The 21,906-nt window shown below is 39.4% G+C and overlaps 1 protein-coding gene, 2 non-coding genes and 1 pseudogene across 4 annotated transcripts; 2 read left to right on the forward strand and 2 right to left on the reverse strand.

Moving 5' to 3' along the window:
- Positions 1 to 1,868: 1,868 nt before the first annotated feature.
- On the reverse strand, positions 1,869 to 4,601 carry LOC131752890 (H/ACA ribonucleoprotein complex subunit 3 pseudogene; annotated as a pseudogene).
- On the forward strand, positions 3,751 to 21,127 carry TIPIN (TIMELESS interacting protein). 2 transcript variants are annotated; one of them, XM_059057802.2, is made up of 8 exons: positions 3,751 to 3,829; positions 8,829 to 8,969; positions 9,095 to 9,173; positions 9,376 to 9,451; positions 12,146 to 12,268; positions 12,496 to 12,559; positions 17,454 to 17,660; positions 20,518 to 21,111. In XM_059057802.2, the coding sequence occupies exons 2-8, from the start codon at positions 8,837 to 8,839 to the stop codon at positions 20,706 to 20,708; spliced, it is 873 nt and encodes a 290-aa protein (XP_058913785.1). In that variant the 5' UTR covers positions 3,751 to 3,829; positions 8,829 to 8,836; the 3' UTR covers positions 20,709 to 21,111. The 2 variants fall into 2 exon arrangements, with proteins under 2 accessions (XP_058913785.1, XP_058913784.1); XM_059057801.2 differs by having other exon boundaries at positions 3,810 to 4,023; positions 20,518 to 21,127.
- Positions 13,005 to 13,140, forward strand: LOC131754184 (small Cajal body-specific RNA 14). The gene has a single exon (XR_009335217.1). It is a non-coding gene; the product is annotated as a small Cajal body-specific RNA 14 (non-coding RNA).
- On the reverse strand, positions 19,071 to 19,174 carry LOC131753888 (U6 spliceosomal RNA). Its single transcript, XR_009334956.1, has one exon. It is a non-coding gene; the product is annotated as a U6 spliceosomal RNA (small nuclear RNA).
- Positions 21,128 to 21,906: the final 779 nt, after the last annotated feature.

Consider the following 21,906-nt stretch of genomic DNA (forward strand, 5'->3'; position numbering starts at 1 on the left):
CTTTTGCAGCTGTGTGTGGCCATGAGATTACATTCTGGATGTAACCAGAATTGTCGTATGCATCTTCTGGAAAGCGTTCTTAAAATGTTGAGTCATGCCCTTCTCTCTTTCCTCCTTCCTGCTGACTGGAATGCAGTTGGAGCTCTAGAAGCCATCTCAGACAATAAGGTGAACTTGAGAATGGAATGCTCATGTGGTAAAGCACGAAAACAGGATACCAGTTTCCTAACACCATGGAGCACCATACCAACTATGAACTTACTACCTCCAAACTTCTTGTACGTGAGAGACAAACTTTCTACCTTGTTTATTGTAATTTTAGTTTATTTAGTTTTAGTTTTTTCTGTTATTTGTAGCTGACCAGATCCTAAGTAATAATCCCTGGGCTCAAGACATGGAAGCAACCTAAGTGTCCATCGACAGATGAATGGATAAAGAAGATGTGGCACATATATACAATGGAATATTACCCAGCCATAAAAAAAGCGAAATTGAGTTATTTGTAGTGAGGTGGATGGACCTAGAGTCTGTCATACAGAGTGAAGTAAGTCAGAAAGAGAAAAACAAATATCAGAATCTAAAAAAATATATATAGGTTCTGATGAACATAGGGGCAAGACAGGAATAAAGACACAGATGTAGAGAATGGACTTGAGGATATGGAGAGGGGGAAGGGTAAGCTGGGACCAAGTGAGAGAGTGGCATGGACATATATAGACTACCAAATGTAAAATAGATAGCTAATGGGAAGCAGCCGCATATCACAGGGAGATCAGCTGGGTGCTTTGTGACCACCTAGAGGGGTGGGAGAGGGAGAGTGGGAGGGAGGGAGACACAAGATGGAGGGGATATGGGAATATATGTATACATATAGCTGATTCACTTTGTTATATAGCAGAAACTAACACAACATTGTAAAGCAATTATACTCCAATAAACATGTTAAAAAAATAAAAATAAAGACACACCAAAATATTTGCTTGTTAAAAAAAAAAACCCTGGGCTCATCACCTTGATTACTAATGCTGATGCAGACCCAACTGGGTGATACGATCCCAACTTGGGCATGTTACGTACAAGGCAGGGGCAAGTCAATGCCACAGTCTTGAGATGGAGTCCTCAAGTACATAGCAAACCACTACCACCAGCCAGTCCAGTACTTATCTAAGTGATAAGCTCAAATAACACCAGCCAATAGGTAAGAGACAGAGACTTTGCTTTTTAAATGTGGTTTAGAAGTAGCTCATGGTCTTTTAGTTTTAAAAGATTTACCCCATTTTTCTTCTTTCAAACCTCACCTCTGGACTGGGTTGCCAGCTTTCCAGAAAAACTTTTACACTGTATACTCAATCCTTGTTCTTTGATAGTCTATTTTTCCTTTAACACTATTCACTCTTTTTTTTCTTAGCTCTTTCAAATCTTTTTTTTTTTTTTCAGTACGCGGGCCTCTCACTGTTGTGGCCTCTCCCGTTGCGGAGCACAGGCTCCGGACGCGCAGGCTCAGTGGCCGTGGCTCACGGGCCTAGCCACTCCGCGGCATGTGGTATCCTACCAGACCGGGGCACGAACCCGTGTCCCCTGCATTGGCAGGCTGACTCTCAACCACTGCGCCACCAGGGAAGCCCTCTTTCAAATCATTTTAATAACCTGGCAGTGATTCGAAGTATGAAAAGATTCAAACATTTTCCCTTTAAAGGGGATGCTACCATCATTGCCTCACAACAAGCACGATCAAAGGCAATGATGAGACTGGATTTCAGAGAACAAGGGTCGTAGGAAGGCTTCAAGTCTCACGGATTGGAGAGCTTGGTTTCAGAAAGTCTCTCGAAGGCTAGCAGGCAGAAGAGATATGAAATTTTAAAAGATCCTCAGAGGATGGGGCACGGTTTCTGGGTCATGAGCACCTTGAAGTGTCTCCTGATGGTGATTTGGTGTCTAGAATATTTATCTGGGGATAACTGAACAGGATGGGCCGAGCAGGTCTGTTGTCCCATAGCGTCAAGCTTCTGCAGCATATAGACCCGGTCTCCCAGCTCATTGAGGTAATACTGGAGAAACCCGACCACACTGAAGCCAGAGGTTCCAATTCCATCTGCAGCTCCTCTGACAGCCTCATGTGTTTTCAACACTATTCACTTTTAAAAACATCAAACAGTTCTAGAAGTTTTAATGAAATGGTCTATGAGAAAGTTATTTTTTATATTTCTGGTGCAATTGCTAAGGAAAATATATTTCTAGTATTCCTCACATATGAAAAAGAGGACAGTCTTAGACATTAATATGTCAATGCCTTACAACTGTGGTAGTTATATTCACACAGACTTACAATCAATTACCAAAGCCTTTACATATTCTAAAAGGGTCAAACAATTTACAAATTATATGGATAATAATAGGTAACATTTATTAAGTACTATCATTTAATCCTCCTCATAACCCTGTGAAGTAGATACTATTATTAATAATAAGGAACTGAAGCACAAATGTCAACAAGCAGTAAATGATGAAACTGAGATTCAAGCCCTCAGAGCTTCAGCTCTGGGCTTTTTTGGGGGTTGGGGTGGCATATAACTTCTTAATTTCTCAAAGTGCTTTTTTTTTTTTTTTTTTTTTTCTTTTAGCCAGGCAGATTGTAGAATCTTAGTTTCCCCACCAGGGATCAAACCCATGCCTCCTGCAGTGGACTCACTGAGTCCTAACCACTGGACTGCCAGGGAATTCCCTCAAAGTGCTTTTATATTTACTTTATTAGACATAAAGTGGAGAATATAGACTGTTATCTGGATAATTAGAAGAATGCCTCTTGCCTCAGTTACCCAGACTCTTGAAGTTAACATATTTCCCGTTTGAATTAATGTTAATTTTGTAAATTGCTTAATATATTTTATCTTGCATTTATAGAAATAAAACCATAAAATTAAGGGAAATGTGGTACATATACATATTTGCATACGTAATTTTAGATAGAACTTGCAATTTACTTTCTCTTATTCTTTTCACATATTTATTCTATAATTTTAATGAAATAGTTCAAGCTACAGAAAAGTAGAGAAAGAATGTATCAAACACTACTCATCTTCTTGGTCTGTCAAATCTTGATGCTATAGTTGCTAAAGGTAACTTTTTTTAGTTTTCTGAATAGTTAACACATTTATATGTTCCAAAAAAGTATGGTGTTAAGTCCCCATCCCACCCTGTCCCGTATGTCCAGTTCCCATCTCCACTTACTTATATATTTATTTTGTGTGCGTGTGTGTGCAAGCAAATATATATTGCACGAATATATTGGGACTCACTTAAAAAAAAATTAAAGGTAACACATTTTTGACATTCTTCTTTGTGTCCACAATCCTAACACTAACTCTTTACTGCCTCTTTTCTCGGCTCATTATTCAACAATTAATAGAACTCTCATGTTCAAGGAATTTTGTTAGTAACTCTGAAGAATCGGTAGTTTCTCATCAAATTCTGTTTGCCTCCATCCTTTATATTCCATCCACAACCCAGTTTTCTAAAAACCTGAGATCTACTTCCAAAGTCTGAAGTGCATAGAACATAACGAACACGAACATCACGCGGACAAGGGTACTAAACTCCTCGGAAGAATTCGGGAGGGCGGAAGCGGTAGGGAAAGCAATGTGGGGTGGGTCGGACGCCGGAAAGATGGGGATGGACGTGGGTGGGCGGGACCTGGGGGAGGTGGGTCCGGTAGGCACCGCCCAGGCTTTTGGCGCCAAAAGCCAAGGACTCTTCTCGCGAGAGTCTCGCGAGATACACGGTTTCCCGGCCGCGAGGAGTCCTGTGCTGTTGCTGTTGCAGTCTGCTCGAGGTGAGAGCGGGCTGGCGGGAGAGTGAAGTTTCCGAGGGGAGAGCCGGCCGAGGGAGTCAGGCTGGGGAGTGGGGATGCCGGGAAGTCGCAAGGAGGGAGTGAGGAAGCAGGAGGACATGACTGAGACGGACCTGGGCTGATCCGGACTGGAGAGGAAGGGAGGCCTGACCGGCTGCGACCTGTGCGGAGAGGAGGTCGGTGGGGACCAGGGCCGGCGCTTTTACTTCTTGTTTACGTTTCGGGTCTGTCTCTCTCTAAACCAGGCCTTTTAGTGCAAGGGAACGTGTGTCAGATACATCTTTACATCTCCACTTTCTGTACCGGGGCTTCTAAACACTGGAGGCGTCCTGTGAATGTTGAATGAATGAATGAATGTGGTTAAAGTGAGAGGACAGACAGGGGAGTGAGGATGAGGGAAGGTCGGAGAAGAGGGATGGGATGGGAAGTTTTGTGGTTTTTGGGCTGGGTAGCAAGGAGGTCATTGAGTCAGTTTGGTAGGACTTCCTGGCGACAGGGACTTATGTTTTGGTGACTTAGAAAAAGTTGGGCATTGGACACCTAAGGGTCTGGGAACGAATTTGGATATTAAATTTCTTTGTTACCTTCACTTTTCTGCGAGTCTGAGGGCTAGAGGAGGAAGTGAAGAGACCTTCATCAATGTCTAAAAAGAGACTAGGCAACCATTGTCAAAAGTTGAAGACAGAGCTATCTTATTCACTACAAGTTTACTGACAAGTCCTACCCCAGGCTTGGCTGGTTCCTTGCATTGCATCGTTACACTTAATATAGTTTGTGCCCTGTTATCTCATTCATAGCTCCCTGTTGGCCTCAAAGGTGTGAGCCCCATTTCTTCCGAGAAGGCTTAACTATTGATAGAGTGAGGTCAAAAAGTTCGATCGTTTTTCTTTCTTAAATTTTTTTTTTTTTTTTTTTTTGCGTTACACGGGCCTCTACTGTTGTGGCCTCTCGTTGCGGAGCACAGGCTCCGGATGCACAGGCTCAGCGGCCATGGCTCACGGGCCCAGCCGCTTCACGGCATGTGGGATCTTCCTGGACCGGGGCACGAACCGGCGTCCCCTGCGTCAGCAGGCGGACTCTCAACCACTGAGCCACTAGGGAAGTCCCAGTTCGATCATTTTTCGTGCAAGATGGCTCTAGTAGCACTTATTAGTTGTCTTTAACTTCATTTGAAACAATGAAATATCAACGTACATTAAAAAAAAAAACACATCAAAATTGGTGAGTTTTTGTGTAGCCATTTTAATATTGAAGATGGAAGAAAAAAAGCAACACTTTTGGCATAATTATGCTTTGTTATTTCAAGAAAGGTAAAAATGCCACTGAAACATAAAAAAGGATTTGTGCAGTGTATGGAGAAGGTTCTGTGACTGATCGAACGTGTCAAAAGTGGTTTGCGAAGTTTCGTGCTGGAGATTTCTGACTGGATGATGCTCCACAGTCAGGTAGACCAGTGACCAAATTGAGACATTAATTGAGAACAATCAAAGTTATACCATGTGGGAGATAGACATACTCAAAATATCCAAATGAAATGTTGAAAATCATTTGCACCAGCTTGGTTATGTGAATCACTTTGATGTTTGGGTTCCACATAAGTTAAGCGAAAAACCTTCTTGATCATATTTCTGCATGCGATTCTCTACTTAAACGTAAAGAAAACGTTCCGTTTTTAAAACAAAATTGTGATGGGTGATGAAAAGTGGGTACTGTACAATAATGTGGAATGGAGAAGATCGTGGGGAGAGGGAAATGAACTACTACCAACCACACCAAAGGCTGGTCTTCATGCAAAGACGGTGATGTTGTGTATATGGTGGGATTGGAAGGGAGCCCTCCATTATGAGCTCCTTCCGGAAAACCAAAGATTAATTCCAACAAGTACTGCTCCCAGTTAGACCAACTGAAAGCAGCACTTGACAAAAAGAATCCAGAATTAGTCAGTGGAAAACGCATAATCTTCCATCAGGATACCATAAGACCTCATGTTTCTTTGATGACCAGGCAAAAACTGTTACAGCTTGGCTAGGAAATTCTGATTCATTCACCAGACATTGAACCGTCGGATTTCCATTTATTTCAGTCTTTACAAAATTCTCTTAATGGAAAAAATTTCAATGCCCTGTAAGACTGTAAAGGGCACTTGCAACAGTTCTTTGCTCAAAAGGATAAAAAGTTTTGGGAAGATGGAGTTACGAAGTTACCTGAAAAATGGCAGAAGGTAGTGGAACAAAATGGTGAATACGTTGTTCAAAAAATTTCTTGGTAAAAATGAAAAATGTGTTTTTCATTTTTACTTAACCGAAGGAACTTCAATATGACCTTTAACTGCCTTTCCAATTTTAAAAACCTATGGTTGATACTTTGTTTTGTTTTTATATACTTGTGGTCTTGGAAGTTTAGAATTGGAGAGATTTTGGAGATCCCCTAGCTCCAGTAGTTTTACAGTTTTGGGGAAGCTTTGGAATTCTTCATTCCTCCACTCAACAGTTATTTCTGGGACTTCCCTGGTGGTCCAGTGGCTAAGACTCCACGCTCCCAATGTAGGGGGCCCAGGTTTGATGCCTGGTCAGGGAACTAGATCCCACATACCGCAGCTAAGAGTTTGCATGCTTCAACTAAAGATCCCATATGACACAACGAAGGTGCCACACACAGCAATGAAGATCCCGCGTGCTGCAACTAAGACCTGGTACAGCCAAATAAATAAATAAATATTTAAAAATAAAGAAACCCCCCCAAATTCTTTCTTTCTTTTTTTAGTGGCCCATTGCAGTTATTAAATCCTGCTAGACAGAAATTACAAGTATCATTGCCATCAGAACTCTCCCTATCCATAAACGCAGCAACTGAACAGATTCAGATAATTTTTTGAGATATCTTTCCTTCATGAACTCTCATGTTATCCCAAACTCATGTTATCCCAAATCTGATAGATTTGGATAATGCATTACACTACCCATGACCTGAACTGACTAAAAATAATTCTCACTGTCTGAATTCAGGAAACACATGGATTTGGATAGTGAGGATTCCTGGGCTACCTGCCCTGGCAGTGAAATGAGAAAGCTCAATTGATCACCTCAGTTCTGCTCTCTGGGGCCACCCCCTTGTTCCCCTCCTCCAGGGTCCCAACCTTGCCCTCCAGGAGCTCCTTCCCTGTGCATTTCCCTCCTGACCACATTTGAAGTAGGCGTTAGGAGGTGTGTCCTCCTTTGGGGCTGTAGAACTCCCCAGGTTTTCTGCTACTTCAAGTTGGGAGGACCAAGATCAACAATTATTTCTTGAGCACTGGTTGTATATCCGTTTTGGGGATACAGTAGAGGAGCACAGAGACCCACCTTGTCATTGCCCTTTTAGAGCTACAGTCTCTTATGGGAGACAGACAATCAAATATTCATACAAATAGAACCTAATATTGGAACTGGGTAAGTGCTACAAATCTTGTATTTGACATTTTGAATGCTTGTTATAGGAGGATTTAATTTAGGAAAATTGGGGGAGACTTTTTCTGAGGTGACGGTTGAGATCTGAAAGAGATTAGGAGTGAGGGAAGAGCCTTCAAGATAGGAAACAGCTTTTGTAAAGGTCTAGTGGTCTGAGGGATAGAAAAAAGCATGGTGAATGGTTTGAAGTAAGTCTGGAGAAGTAGGAAAGTGCTAAACCCTGCAGGGCCTTGGAGTTTTATCATTATCCTAAGAGCAGTAGGAAGCCATTGAAGTATTTAAGCCTAGCAGTAATGTGTTCAGCTTGACATTTCCAAAGGTTCAGTTTAGCTGTAATATGGAGAATGGATTGAAAGGGCAAAATGGATAAGAGTAATGGAGTAATCCAAGCAAGAAGCGTTAGGAAGTGGTTGTGGAAATAGGGAGAAATGGACAGACTCAAGGGATAATCTGGAAGTAAAATGGACAGGGTATTTAGGATGGGGGAATGAAGTGTTAAGGATGACTTGCAGGTTTCTGATGTATAGCTGGTTAGGTGTCATTCATTGAATTGGGAAAATTTAGAAGGTTGGTTTTATACATGATGAGTTATAAGTGCCTTTGAGAAATTTTAGAGCTGTAAAATGAGAAGTAGGGATTTAGAGTTCAGATTTGATGCTCAGGTGGAGATAAAAAATTAATGGGTCATCTATAAATTAGAGCCATGTGCATAACTGAGTGAAGAGGGCCTAGGATGAAGTCTTGGATACTAACTGACCAGGTTAGAGGAATATGAATCTGCAAAGAAGATCCAGGAGGAGTGTCCAGGAAGGGAGGAAAGCCAGTTGAGTACTGTGTTTCAGGAGTCAACAAAAACACTTTTCCCGAAAAAGGAACTGATCAAAAGTGTCAGATGTTTCTGAGAGGTCAAGTAAGATAGTACTGAAAAGCGTTATTTCAAGTTACCAACTTAAGGATTATTTCCATTTCTTCAAAGGAAACCTTACTAGAAAACCAATATGTAAACAGTCTTTTTATTTTTATTTTTCCTTTTTCGGCCCCCCTGCACAGCTTATGGCATATTAGTTCCTGGAGCAGGGATTGAACCCGGGCCCTCAGCAGTGAGAACACAGAGCCCTAACCACTGGACTACCAGGAAATTCCCAACAGTATTTTTAAAAAGCTTCTCTGGTTGAAGTGGGGGTGAGGTATTGTACCCTGCCTATTTCACACCCCTTTGGACCACAGTTTGAAACCCTCTGAAAAGTTAAAATCATCATTTTATGGTGGGGAAACTCAACAGTTGAGGTAAAATGATTTGCTGAAAATCATATAGTTATTTAGTGGTAGGGTCTACATTAGAACTCAGTTCTTCTAATTTCTAACTTTGTTCTTTTTTCCATAACTGTTATCTTCTTCACTTCAGCTCATGATGTGTGAGTTTGAAATATGGTTTAACTGACTGAAACACATGCATTTTGCTGCAAGTGGAACTTAACTGTGTAATAAGAAGACTACTTGGATGTATAAATATGCTTACTTTTTTTTTCCCCTAGAGGAAAAGATGCTAGAACCACAGGAGAATGGCTTGATTGACCTACCAGATTATGAGCATATAGAAGATGAAACTTTTCCTCCATTCCCACCTCCAGCCTCTCCAGAGAGAGAAGATGGTGAAGGAGCTGAACCTGGAGAAGGTCTGTATAGGGTTCCAAAGTGGTGTCCATGTTCAGCTATCCATCTAACAGCTTAGAAGTGATACATTATTATAAAGGAGGCTTAAATTAGATAAGTAATATTAAATCTTGGTATATTTCACCAGAGTTAGGGAGAGGAGCACCTGTTCCTGTACCTCCAAAGAGAACAGTTAAAAGGAATATACCCAAGCTGAATGCTGAGAGGTACATTTACTATTTCCTTAAATGTTTATACTTTTCTTTCCATCATTTTTTTCCCTCTTATGTTACAAGCTTTTGGTTGGGATGATTTGGAGATCAGACATTTTTCTCAGTTCAGTAGTTAATATTTTTTTCTTCTTATGGTCTTGGTTTGGCCTTGATGGCTTTAGAAAACTTGAAATTTAAAACATATTTCTATTCACAGATTAATTTCAGAGAGAGGGCTTCCAGCATTAAGGCATGTGTTTGATAAGGCAAAATTCAAAGGTAAAGGTCATGAGGTAAGAAATGTCTGATTTTTATTTTAGACCTTTGTTTTTTAAAATATCAATAAGACTGTGGGCCCATTATCATGTTCTTAGGAATCTTAGAATGTTTCACAGATACCATCATTTATCATATCTCTTTAGAAACTATTATGTAGTAGAAAGGACACTATTTGAAGACATTTAGGAACTGTAAATCTCTGCACAAATGTACATTAAAAAATTCTCTGAATCGTGTAGCGTGTAGATACAATTTTTTGCAGATGATATCTTTGTAGAGCTTTGCAGTTTATGAAGTATTTTCAGTTATATTCTTTAATTATCAACCTCTGGGGTAGGTGTTGGTCCCATTATCTAGTGAAGGAAACTGAGTTTTAGAGTTTTAAGCCTCCACTGCCAGTAGAGCCTCGACTTTCCATTTCACAGCCCCGCTAGAGTAACATTAACACAGCATGAGCATGATCTTGGTGTGGTACTCAGGATAGTTGGAAAGAGGGAAGCAGCTGGAGGCAGACAGCAATTCAGAGGCTATTTCACTACCAGCAGAATGAGGTGAAATAGCCTGGATAGGGTAATAGTAGAGGGATGAACAATATATAATACTTGGAGGTGATTGAGAGGTACAAAAGTAAAAATTAATCCCAAGATTTCAAACCTGGGAGGCTGAAAAATTGTAGTACATTTGCTTAGTTTTGGTGGACAGGAAGGGAGAATATAAGCCTGTGTCCTATTTTGCCACAAAACTAAACATAAATCAAGATTTAAAACCATGCCCAGCTCCATTAATTCATTGCTCTTATTGAAATTTTCAGGTAGTAGTGATGAATTGGTGCTTTGAATTTATGACCTCTTCATCATTTTCATAATAAGTACTTTAAAAGATAAATAAACTTACACAAAGTATAAATATTTTGTGTTTCTTCACTGGGTGAGGTTGGGCTCTGAGTTTGTCTAGTCTTCTGTACTTTGCCTTTGAAAATTCTGTTTTCTAACGGAATCCTCGATGCTTTTCTCTCCATGTATGACTTGGGACTTCACACTGTATTTAGGTATTTCTCTTCTCTGTCCCTTGGGTGTAATATGATATTGTGAGGTGGCTGATCAGCTACCCCAACAACTGGAAAATGGTCAGAGGTGATTGAACTTTTTAAAAAAAATTTTATTTTATTATTTTTGACTGTATTGGGTCTTCATTGTTGCACGCGAGCTTTCTCTAGTTGTGGCGAGCAGGGGCTACTCTTCGTTGTGGTGCGCGGGCTTCTCATTGCAGTGGCTTCTCTTGTTGCGGAGCATGGGCTCTAGGTGTGTGGACTTCAGTAGTTGTGGCTCGCAGGCTTTAGAGCACAGGCTCAGTAGTTGTGGCACACAGGCTTAGTTGCTCCACAGCATGTGGGATCTTCCCGGACCAGGGATCAAACCCGTGTCCTCTGCATTGGCAGGCAGATTCTTATCCACTGCTCTACCAGGGAAGCCCAATGATTGAACTTTTGAAACAACTTTTACCTTTATCAGAATGAGAATGAAATGACATTACGTTCTCAGCATTACATATTGAGTTATTGGTAGAGTTGATTGTTTTAACCAGTAGCTTCTTAGACAAGATCAAATACCACCACAAACAATAATTGCCAACATTTGAGGACTTGCTTTGTGTCAGGCACTCTACTTGTATTACTTAATCCTCCTAACAACCCAGTGAGGTATGTATATTCTCGTTTTATTCATGAAGAGAAAGGCACACAAAGGTAAAGTGATTTGTTCAAAGTCACACAGCTATTAAGTGGTAGAATTTAGATTTGAATCTATGCAGTCTGATCCAGAGCTTTTAACCAGTCTCCTATTTTAAAATACTATAAGAAAATTAAAAAATATTGTACAGTAAAATCAGGAATTTGGAACTTTTTTCATTTATTACTCCAGTTTATTAAACTTTGTTTTTCATTTTCATTAAAAAATTTTTTTAATGTTAAATTGAAATTTCAAATATAGAGAGGTATTGTGGTCTGAGAATGTTTACACTGTTCTTGCTAGTCTTTGGTACTTTGCCTTTGGGATTTCTGAATATATTTTCACAGAGCTGATTCTCAGTGCTCTCTGTATATCGTTTAGAGACCTGTAAGTTTGTATAGTTATTTCTAAAAGATATCTTGCCATATTTTATTGAAGTTTATTTTCAAGTATTTATAGGTCTGAAAAGACATATGTGATTATCTTTTAACTTTTACTAAGTTTTCATACTGGGTTTCTTTTCTCCTCTGATTTTTAAAAACCTGTCCAGTGTTGTTAGACTGCAGTCCTCTAAGCCAGCAGTCCCCAACCTTTTTGGCACCAGGGACTGGTTTCGTGGAAGACAGTTTTTCCCGGGGGACAAGGGGTGGTGAGGGGTGTGGGGAATGGCTCAGGCGGTAATGTGAGCGGTGGGGAGGGTCAGAGGAAGCTTCGCTGTCTTGCTCGCCCACTGCTCACCTCCTGCTGTGTGGCCTGGTTCCTAACCCACCGTGGACTGGTCCACGGCCCAGGGTTGGAGACACCTGCTCTAAGCCCTTGATAACTATTTTTCTTCTTAAAGTTTCTTCTAAAAGTTTATTACCCTTATAAATATAAAAGGACACCAGTGACTTTGGTACTATTATTCAGTTCTAAAATCTGCTGACAAGGTCAGTTGTGAGAATGAGTCTTCTATTTAGCATTTTTATTTTTATGTTCCAGGCTGAGGACTTGAAGACGCTAATCAGACACATGGAGCACTGGGCGCATAGGCTATTCCCTAAACTGCAATTTGAAGATTTTATTGACAGAGTTGAATATCTGGGAAATAAAAAGGAAGTTCAGGTAGGTGTTGAGATCATTATCAATATCATTCACAATGCTAAATTGTATAAGGATAGATTAGTGAGGCTAAGTAGCTCTTTGGGGGGGGGTCTTCATTTTCAGTCTTAGTAGAGAGAAGGAAAATTAATAGTAGCTATTTGAACAACTTTTTTTGAAACTAATAATAAAATCAATGACCGTTTTCCCCCAAATCTAAGTGAAAATGTAAAAATGTTTTTTATTTTCAGACCTGTTTAAAACGAATTCGACTTGATCTCCCTGTTTTACATGAAGATTTTGTTAGCAATAATGGTAAGAATATAGGTTTATCTACTTTATAATAATTTTGCTTTTAGAAATGGATCTGGTTGGGGTAGGCAGTATTACAGGACTGGGCTCTTAGCCTATTTTGAGTAAATAATTAAAGTACAATAAATAGGAATGAGTTAAGATGCCTTGGTACGTCTAGAATGTTGTGCATGATATTTGTTTCTTAAAGACATGGTGGTATGCCACTAAGAGATGTTGTAAAATATATTTAGCCACAGAACATGAGCTTTTGAGAACTCATGATGATGACCCATTGATCCTTTGTAGTGCTTGCTAATAAAAATATGACAAGATACAGTGTTCATATACATGTCCACCATTATAAAAAAGTGGCTCTGAGAAATTACGCAGAACAATTTGATGATGAAATAGGTCACATCTCACACAAGAGTACAGATCTTGTATATAGGACTTTAATTAGACCTATGTGACTATTCCTGGTATTGATTGCATTTGTTAGTTGTACAATGCAACCATAGGCAGTCACACACATCAAAACATATGGTTCCTGCCGACAGGGTCTGTATAGTTATCAGATTTTCTGTGCGATGGCTCCATACATGTTTGTTTTTTGTTTTTAAAAAATTTAATAGATGTAGCAGAAAATACAGGCTCCATATAGAATCCCCCAAAGTTATTTATAAACTGCTTTTAAAAGTGTGAAGGATTGTGATTTAAATAATTCAAGATTTAATTATTTGGTAAGGTATGGTACAAATTGATGGCATGGGATTTGGTAGATGGAAAGGAATTAGTTATTAGAGTCTAAATCCCACAGCATATACTACTGGGTCAGTTAGCTTATTCATTGAACTTTTTGAGCTGCGTACTATGTGCTAAAGGTTCAGGGATAAAGATGAATGCGATCAGACCCCTTGCTTCATGGGCTAACAGACTGTGAACTAGTAACATGCCAGTAGTCCGCAAGGTGCTATAATTGGAGATGAACAGAGGACAGTGTACGGGACAAAGGAGAACACAGTTACTTTTACCTAGTGGAGGGGAAAGCTTGGTAGGAAAGGGGAAAGCTTCACAGAGGAGGTATCACAAGTACTTTAAATGATAAGCAGTAGAAGTTAGGCAGAGGTGATTTTGGATAGAGGCAGCCATTTATGCAGAGGTATAAATGAACATGGTACCATTCATGGAATTACAGGCAAGTTGCGGTATAGGGTACATAGAGGAGGCCTGTATCAGAGAGCCTTGTTTGTTGTTGAATCTGTTTTCTTTGTATCCTAAGAGAATAGTCTCCAGACCTTTTGCATGAGGTACAATAGTAAAAATGTTTTGAACATTTTATTTTTCTAATGCGTGTACTGCTGTACTGATATGATATATAATGTACATTTTTGATCTTAACATTACAGTTTTAAAGTAAGAACAATATGATTGAATATTCTACTGAATAATTTTTACCCAAAATTTGGGGCTAATACTTTTTGATCAGTGGTTTGAAGGTTTGGTTGTAGATTCAGTTTTTTCTCCCAAATCTTGGTTTTTAACCTTTATAAGATGCGTAAACCCAAATGGAAGTAGAGCATCATTAACTGCACTTAGTAAATCTTGGTATTCATCTTTCAGTCTCATTGACCAGTGCAAGGACTTTTGTTGAAGTTTACTAGCAAATTTTCATCTGCCCCTTTTCAATCGTTTTACTTAAAATTAGTCAGTTTTTATATTTTTAGCACGTGTCGTCAGGTCATTCCTCTGCTCAGAGCCCTGTAGTGGCTCCTTATTTCAAAGTAAAAGCCACAGTCTTTATATTGTTCTACTTGGCCCTATAGAATCTTGTTTTTGTGTCCTTATCCCATTCCTCTTGCCTCCCTGACGGTATCTTTACTATTCCGTTGCCTCAGCCACACTTGCGTCCTAGCTGTTCCTTGAGCCTTCCAGGCATATTTCTGTCTTAAGGCTTTTGCACTCTGCCTTGAACACTGTCCTTTGCCCTCTCTCCTGCCCCTAAATCTGCATGGCTAACTCTCTCACCCGCATCAAACTGTTTTCAAATGTCAGCTCCGTGAAGTCTCCCCTACCACACTGTTAAAATTGCACCCCCAGCCCCATTCCTGATTTCACTATGCTTTTTTTAAATAGCTCTTATTTCCCTTTAATTATTATGTAGTTTGTTTATCTGTTAGTTTATATGTACCAGAGTGATGGCATCCTGTAGCACATTGAATATTTCTGGCTTTAGCTTCTTTACCACAATAGCTTGCCTGTGAATGTGGCAGTGAATGAGTTTCATGTGTGGTTCTAATTTTTTTTAATACCACTTTTATCCTAGTCAAAAGTGGTTTTATTCACATGGATTTTCTGTAAGACATTGTTTGTACTAAAGAGGTCATTTACTGTTGAAGAGATCTTTCCTTTCATGGCTCACAGAAAAGTATTGAATAGTTTTTTATGTATTTCATTACTATTAATTCAGAATCCTATAAGCCCTATAAGGTGAAGCATATTAGAAATCCTGTATATTGCATAATTGGTTCTAATACTTGTTTCTTAACTTTTCCATCAATGTTTTCTAAATGTACTCCATCAATATTTCCTGACAAAGGAATGTATTTTAGTTTCTTGACACATTTTTTTCCATATCAGGAAGGAAAAGTGTATGGCTTTCTGTCTTTCACTATTAAGGAAGAAACCTCAGAAGGGGCTTAGATTGTAAAATGCTGGATTAAATACATGATTTTTAAACCTCACTGGTTTGTCTTTATGTTTTAAATGTTTTGCTAGTTGTGATGGTTTTTACTGGCATTAGCTAATACCTCACTGTGCAATATGTACATAGGACAAGGAGAGTAATTGTAAACTCATATTTCAAATGGTGGTCTTGGTGATATGAAGTTTTTTTTGCCTACTTGTCAGATCTGATGAGGTTATTTATTATTTTTTTAACCCCATAATGTGAATGATACAGAGAGAAGGTGAAGTGTCAGCTTTGCCATCTTAGTTCTTGCTTGTACTTCTGTATCTTCTACCTACAGGTGTCTTATTATTTTGCAGAAATCTTTTAAAGCTACCACTTGTGCATTTTGTTAGAGTTGTTTTGGTTAAAATAGATAGTATGTCAGGTTGCTTAACTGGGTAGTCAGAATTAGCTACATATCATAGTATGCTGAAATTAAAAAATGAGTGAGGACCCAATTCCACCCTTCCACAGTATGAGCTTTCTGTCTTGAAGGTAGCTTACAGACCAGATGATTAGCTGTCATATGGATAAGTGGTAGTTTGTCACTGCCAGTTCTTTTAAATATAAGTTAGTAAAACTTAATTTTTCGTTATTCTTAAATGAAATATAAATGGAAGGTCTAGTATTTACTTTTCATACCCTGTGGATCATTTTAGGAACATCCTACTTTGAGATAACTGGTGTACAGGGCTTTAAGAATTTATTAAGGGCTTCCCTGGTGGCGCAGTGGTTGAGGGTCCGCCTGCCGATGCAGGGGATGCGGGTTCGTGCCCCGGTCCGGGAAGATCCCACATGCCGCGGAACGGCTAGGACCGTGAGCCATGGCCGCTGAGCCTGCGCATCTGGAGCCTGTGCTCCGCGGCAGGAGAGGCCAAAAAAAAAAAAGAATTTATTAAGACTAATCATGTAGAGAGCACTGAATTTTTTAAAAAGTTAACTTGGAAATATGTCCACAGATCTCTAAATTTCTTCCCCTTTTTCACTTTGTGTCTCAGTTTTACCGTACACAGAAAACAGCCTATATAAAATCATTACTGTGTATCATACAGACAATATGGCAAGCTACTAAAATGTTTTTAATATAAAACAAGGATAGGGCTTCCCTGGTGGTGCAGTGGTTAAGAATCCGCCTGCCAATGCAAGGGACACGGGTTTGAGCCCTGGTCCGGGAAGATGCCACATGCTGCAGAGCAACTAAGCCCGTGCTCCACAACTACTGAGCTTGTGCTCTAGAGCCCGGAAGCCACAACTACTGAAGCCCGCGCACCTAGAGCCTGTGCTCCACAACAAGAGAAGCCACCGCAGTGAGAAACCCGCACACCACAAGGAAGAGTAGCTCCCACTCGCTGCAACTAGAGGAAAAAGCCTACATGCAGCAACAAAGACCCAACGCAGCCAAAAATAAATAAATAAATAAAAAACACAACAAGGATATACTTTGGATTCTTTAAGTTCTTTTATTAGCAACTAAGAACTTTTGCTTTCTGTTCATGCATGTTTTTATATATATATTTTATATATATATATATATATAATTTTTTTTTTTTATAACCTCCACCCACATGCTTTTTTCACTGTGAAGGATTTTTCGTTTCAGGGAGGCTTTTTGTGTTGGGTTGTCTTTTTTTTTTTGGTTGTTGTTTTAATTAATTCATTAATTAATTTTTAGTTTTGGCTGTGTTGGGTCTTCGTTGTGGTGCACGGGCTTCTCACTGCTGTGGCTTCTCTTGTTGCGGAGCACAGGCTCTAGGCGCGCAGGCTTCAGTAGTTGTGGCATGTGGGCTTCAGTAGTTGTGGCTCACAGGTTCTAGAGTGCAGGCTCAGCAGTTGTGGCGCACTGGCTTAGTGGCTCCGCAGCACGTGGGATCTTCCTGGACCAGGGCTCGAACCCGTGTCCCCTGCATTGGCAGGCGGATTCTTAACCACTGTGCCACCAGGGAAGCCCCTCATGCATGTTTTTAAACTAGTATTCCATTTGACTTAAAATGCCTCTTTAAAGTGATTAATATTCCTTCTACTTGTTTGAATCAAGCATCTATTTGTAACATGCTCATACCTCACAAATTGTTTCTTCAGGTCTGGCACCTTGTTGCTTTAAACTGGTTTTCAGTTAATAGCTGCATAAGCTCTTTTTCTAACTAGTTTAACACTACAGATGTACTAATTTTTTCTTTTCTACTGCAGATGAAGTAGGGGAAAATAATGGCCATGATGTAACTGTTACCGAGTTAGATCCCTTTCTGACAAATTCATCTGAAAGTGCAAAGTTTGCTTCTGAGTTGAGTAGAAGCCTAACAGAAGAACAACAACAAAGAATTGAGAGAAATAAACAACTGGCCTTGGAAAGAAGACAGGCAAAGCTACTGAGTAATAGTCAGTCCCTAGGAAATGGTAAATTTTGTGCTGGCTTTTATGTGCTACCATTAATATATCAAGGGCATGTTAGAAATTTTAACTTCTTTACTCTTCCCCCAAATGAAATACCTCTAGGAATAGACAAATGTGATATAGTATATTAAGCTTATGTGTATTTGAGACAGAGTGGGCTTGAGAGCTAGCTGGAATCCTCAAAGAATATATGCATTCAGGACGGTTTTCTGGGTAGCTGAGTGTCTCTTAAAAAATTGTTTTAATCATTTAAAATTGATTCTGGATCTTTCGAAAACATATTCTTCCCTGACTCCTTAAAACGTGACCTATAATTATATCTTTATGATAATTAAAACATTATTGTGGTACTTTCCTAAACATATAAAATTCTCTGTATCCATTGAGGACTTTAGAGCCATTTGCTGTGACATGAATAGGTCCCAAAATGCTTTTTATTGCAGCATTTCACTTCTGTTGTGAGCTGTCATGTTTGATTTCTTGTTGATTCCCTGTCTCTTCTAAAACTGCCTTAAAATTTGCTGTTTTTTAAACAGACTGTGGGTTTGGAAACTAGACAAGTTTGTTAAAACTATATTTAAAAATAATTGCAAATTGGTTTTGAATGAAGCACACACAGTCGCATTTATCTTTGTCAATTTCCAATCCAGTTTTTTCCTTTTGAAATGGGAAAATAGGAATTACAGTAAATAGTGAAAATTACATGTTGTAAAACAAGTTTCACCCAAAATAATGAAATTCTCAAGTGAAAATTATTCAGTGGTATTATGATTTTTTTCCAGTTAGAATGTTTTGTTTTGTTTTTTAACATCTTTATTGGAGTATAACTGCTTCACAATGTTGTGTTCGTTTCTGGTGTTTAACAAAGTGAATCAGCTACACATATACATATATTCCCATATTCCCTCCTTCTTGTGTCTCCCTCCCACTCTCCCTATCCCACCCCTCTGGGTGGTCACAAAGCACCGAGCTGATCTCCCTGTGCTATGTGGCTGCTTCCCACTAGCTATCTGTTTTACATTTGATAGTGTATATATGTCAATGCCACTCTCTCACTTTGTCCCAGCTTACCCTTCCACCTCCCCATGTCCTCAAGTCTATTCTCTACATCTGCATCTTTATTCCTGTCCTGTCCCTGTAGAACCATTTTTTTTTTTGATTCCATATATATGTGTTAGCATACGGTATTTGTTTTTCTCCTTCTGACTTACTTCACTCTGTATGACAGACTCCAGGTCTATCCACCTCATTATAAATAACTCAGTTTCATTTCTTTTTATGGCTGAGTAATATTCCAGTGTATATATGTGCCACATCTTTATCCATTCATCTGTCAATGGACACTTAGGTTGCTTCCATGTCCAGGGTGTTGTAAATAGTGCTGCAGTGAACATTGTGGTACATGACTCTTTTAAAAATATGGAACACTTCACGAATTTGTGTGTCATATTTGCACAGGGGCATGCTAATCTTCTCTATCATTCCAATTTTAGTATATGTGCTGCCAAAGTGAGCACTAATTTTTTTTTACAGTTTCTTTTTTAAAAATTTTAATTTATTTATTTTTGTTTGGCTGCATTGGGTCTTTGTTGCTGCACGCGGACTTTCTCTAATTGGAGCAAGAGGGGGCTACTCTTCATTGCAGTGCACGGGCTTCTCGTTGCAGTGGCTTCTCTTATTGTGGAACATGGGCTCTAGACACATGGGCTTCAGTAGTTGCAGCACGTGGGCTCAGTAGTTGCGGCACGCGGGCCCTAGAGTGCGTGGGCTTCAGTAGTTGCAGCACGCGGGCCCTCGAGTGTGGGCTTCTGTAGTTGAGGCTCGTGGTCTCTAGAGCACAGGCTTAGTAGTTGTGGTGCACGGGCTTAGTTGCTCTGTGGCATGTGGGATCTTCCTGGACCAGGGATTGAACCTGTGTCTCCTATATTGGTAGGAGGATTCTTAACCATTGTGCCACCAGGAAGTCCAGGATGAATTTAATTTTTAACTTAACAAATGGATGTTTTGTATTACCTTGTGAAAAATTTAATGAAGATACAACTATTGTTGATGACAGTTCTTCCTTGCTGTCATTATCAAAGTTTATGTGGCAATAAGCATTTTAAGGCTCATTTTCCATTTATAATATATGACTTTAAGGGACTTCTTTGGTGGTGTAGTGGATAAGAATCCACCTGCCAGTGCAGGGGACATGGGTTCAACCTCTGGTCCAGGAAGATCCCACATGACATGGAGCAATTAAGCCTGTGTGCCACAACCACCGAGCCTGTGCTCCAGAGCCCATGAGCCACAACTACTGAGTTCTTGTGCCACAACTACTGAAGCCCACGTGTCCTAGAGCCTGTGCTCTGCAACAAGAGAGACCACCGCAATGAGAAGCCTGCGCACCACAATGAAGAGTAGCCCCTGCTCACCGCAACTAGAGAAAGCCCGTGCACAGCAACAAAGACCCAACGCAGCCAAAAAAAAAAAAAAAAATTAAACAAAAAAGATATTTATAATATATGACTTAAAAATTTTTCACTAGAAATGAGTATCTTAAATGTTCTTTACTGTAGATCACTGACATACATCTCATAAGAACATTTGATTTTTAAAAACTTCTATCTGGTAGTTGTGATTTTTTTAAATGAGAACAGTTGCATTTGACTATGATTCAAAAGTCTGAGTTCAAGACTTGCATTTTGAATGGATTTTATACATGTATAAAAATGGCTTTATTTGGAAGAAAGTTATCATAATTAACATTAACTAAAGTGATCATAGATTTCATCTCTACTGATTTAAACTTGTGAAGAAGTTTGTATTAGGTAAGATTGGATCAGGTACTTGTAATGAATAATAATGATTTCTCTTGCAGACTTGTTAATGAACACACCCAGTACACAGACACCTGAAGAGGGTAGTACAGGTGAGGAGCAAAAGGAGGAAGAATCAAATGGATTTAACAAAGACCTTCTAGACAACCCACATAATGATGCTGCTGCCAATACTGTAAATGAAGAAGAGGAATTAAAAATAGAGAAAATGCAACTGGACCAGTCCTTTTAAAATATATAATAGTAACTTAAGGCTTCATCCAGAAATGTTACTGAGGTTGGATAGGCCTCAAATGAGAAAATCTATTAACTTGCTATCTTCCAAATTTGAGATGACTATGCCTTTTGCCTACTTTGAGTGAAAATCCTTATATAGTGCAACTTTTATAGATTCCTGTTTAAAATGTGGTATTATTTATACTTGTTTCTTATTCACTTTCGTTGTCTATTTATTCTCCTTAGTGTTTTATTTTTATATGGGTATGACCTTGTAAAAATGATTGGTAGTTAATAAGTAGCTTCCACTGCTAGTGTGCCATTGAATTCCCTGTTTTTACTAAATTGGGTGGTGTTTTAAGATGTAAATATGTAATAAATGCTAATGTTTTTTTTTTTTTTTTTTTTTTTAAAATAAAAAGCTCGCAAACTCTCCCTAGAGGCTTTATAAAAGTTTCTCATTGCTATTTAGTTCTATACTTTACACTTTTGGTAAAATGCTCACAGTTGTTATATGTGTTTACATGTCTTTTGAGGAGTCACTTTAATACTTAAAGGGTCACATGAGAAGCTGATACATTGCCTGGCCTGCATAGGTGCTAGGGAAGTTCACATACTCCTTGGTACCTTACTGACTAGCTAGTTGGAGAGAAACTTGCAAAGTGTAATGGGGAACACAGAGCACATAGGGAGGATTCGGTGGAGATGCCAAGGATTGGGAAGAACATGTACAATAATATAGAAATGAAAATCTAGGAAATGAGAGATTTGGGAATGGTGAATATGAGGCTGAAGTGTTAGGGCCACGTGGTGGGAGGACCTAATTGGAGTTTTTCCTGCCTGAGTTTATCAACTTGGTGGAAGGGTAGTTGCAGATAGAAAGTACCACGTTGAGAATCAAGTTTAAAGGTTGGTCTGATTCTTGGCAGGAGAGTCCCATGGGGGAGAGGGAAAGGCAAAGCTAGTTTTTACAAACTAGGACATGGGAAGGTTGCTTTTTGGGGGGAAGACTGGCAGAGTGATGGTGCTAAGTAACAAGTCTCCAGCAAGGGCAAGTCCAATGCAACTCATCATCCGAGGAGAGGGTGGGAATGGAGGTTTCAGAGAACAGACCTTACCCTGTGCACCCCACCCGGCTCCCTATGCCCTATTCCCAGTTGGTGCTGGGGAAAGCAGGGGTGACTGAGTCAAATACGAAATAGGGAGTTTTAAAG

The sequence above is a fragment of the Kogia breviceps genome, chromosome 3, assembly GCF_026419965.1.
Source record: "Kogia breviceps isolate mKogBre1 chromosome 3, mKogBre1 haplotype 1, whole genome shotgun sequence".
NCBI lineage: Eukaryota > Metazoa > Chordata > Mammalia > Artiodactyla > Physeteridae > Kogia > Kogia breviceps.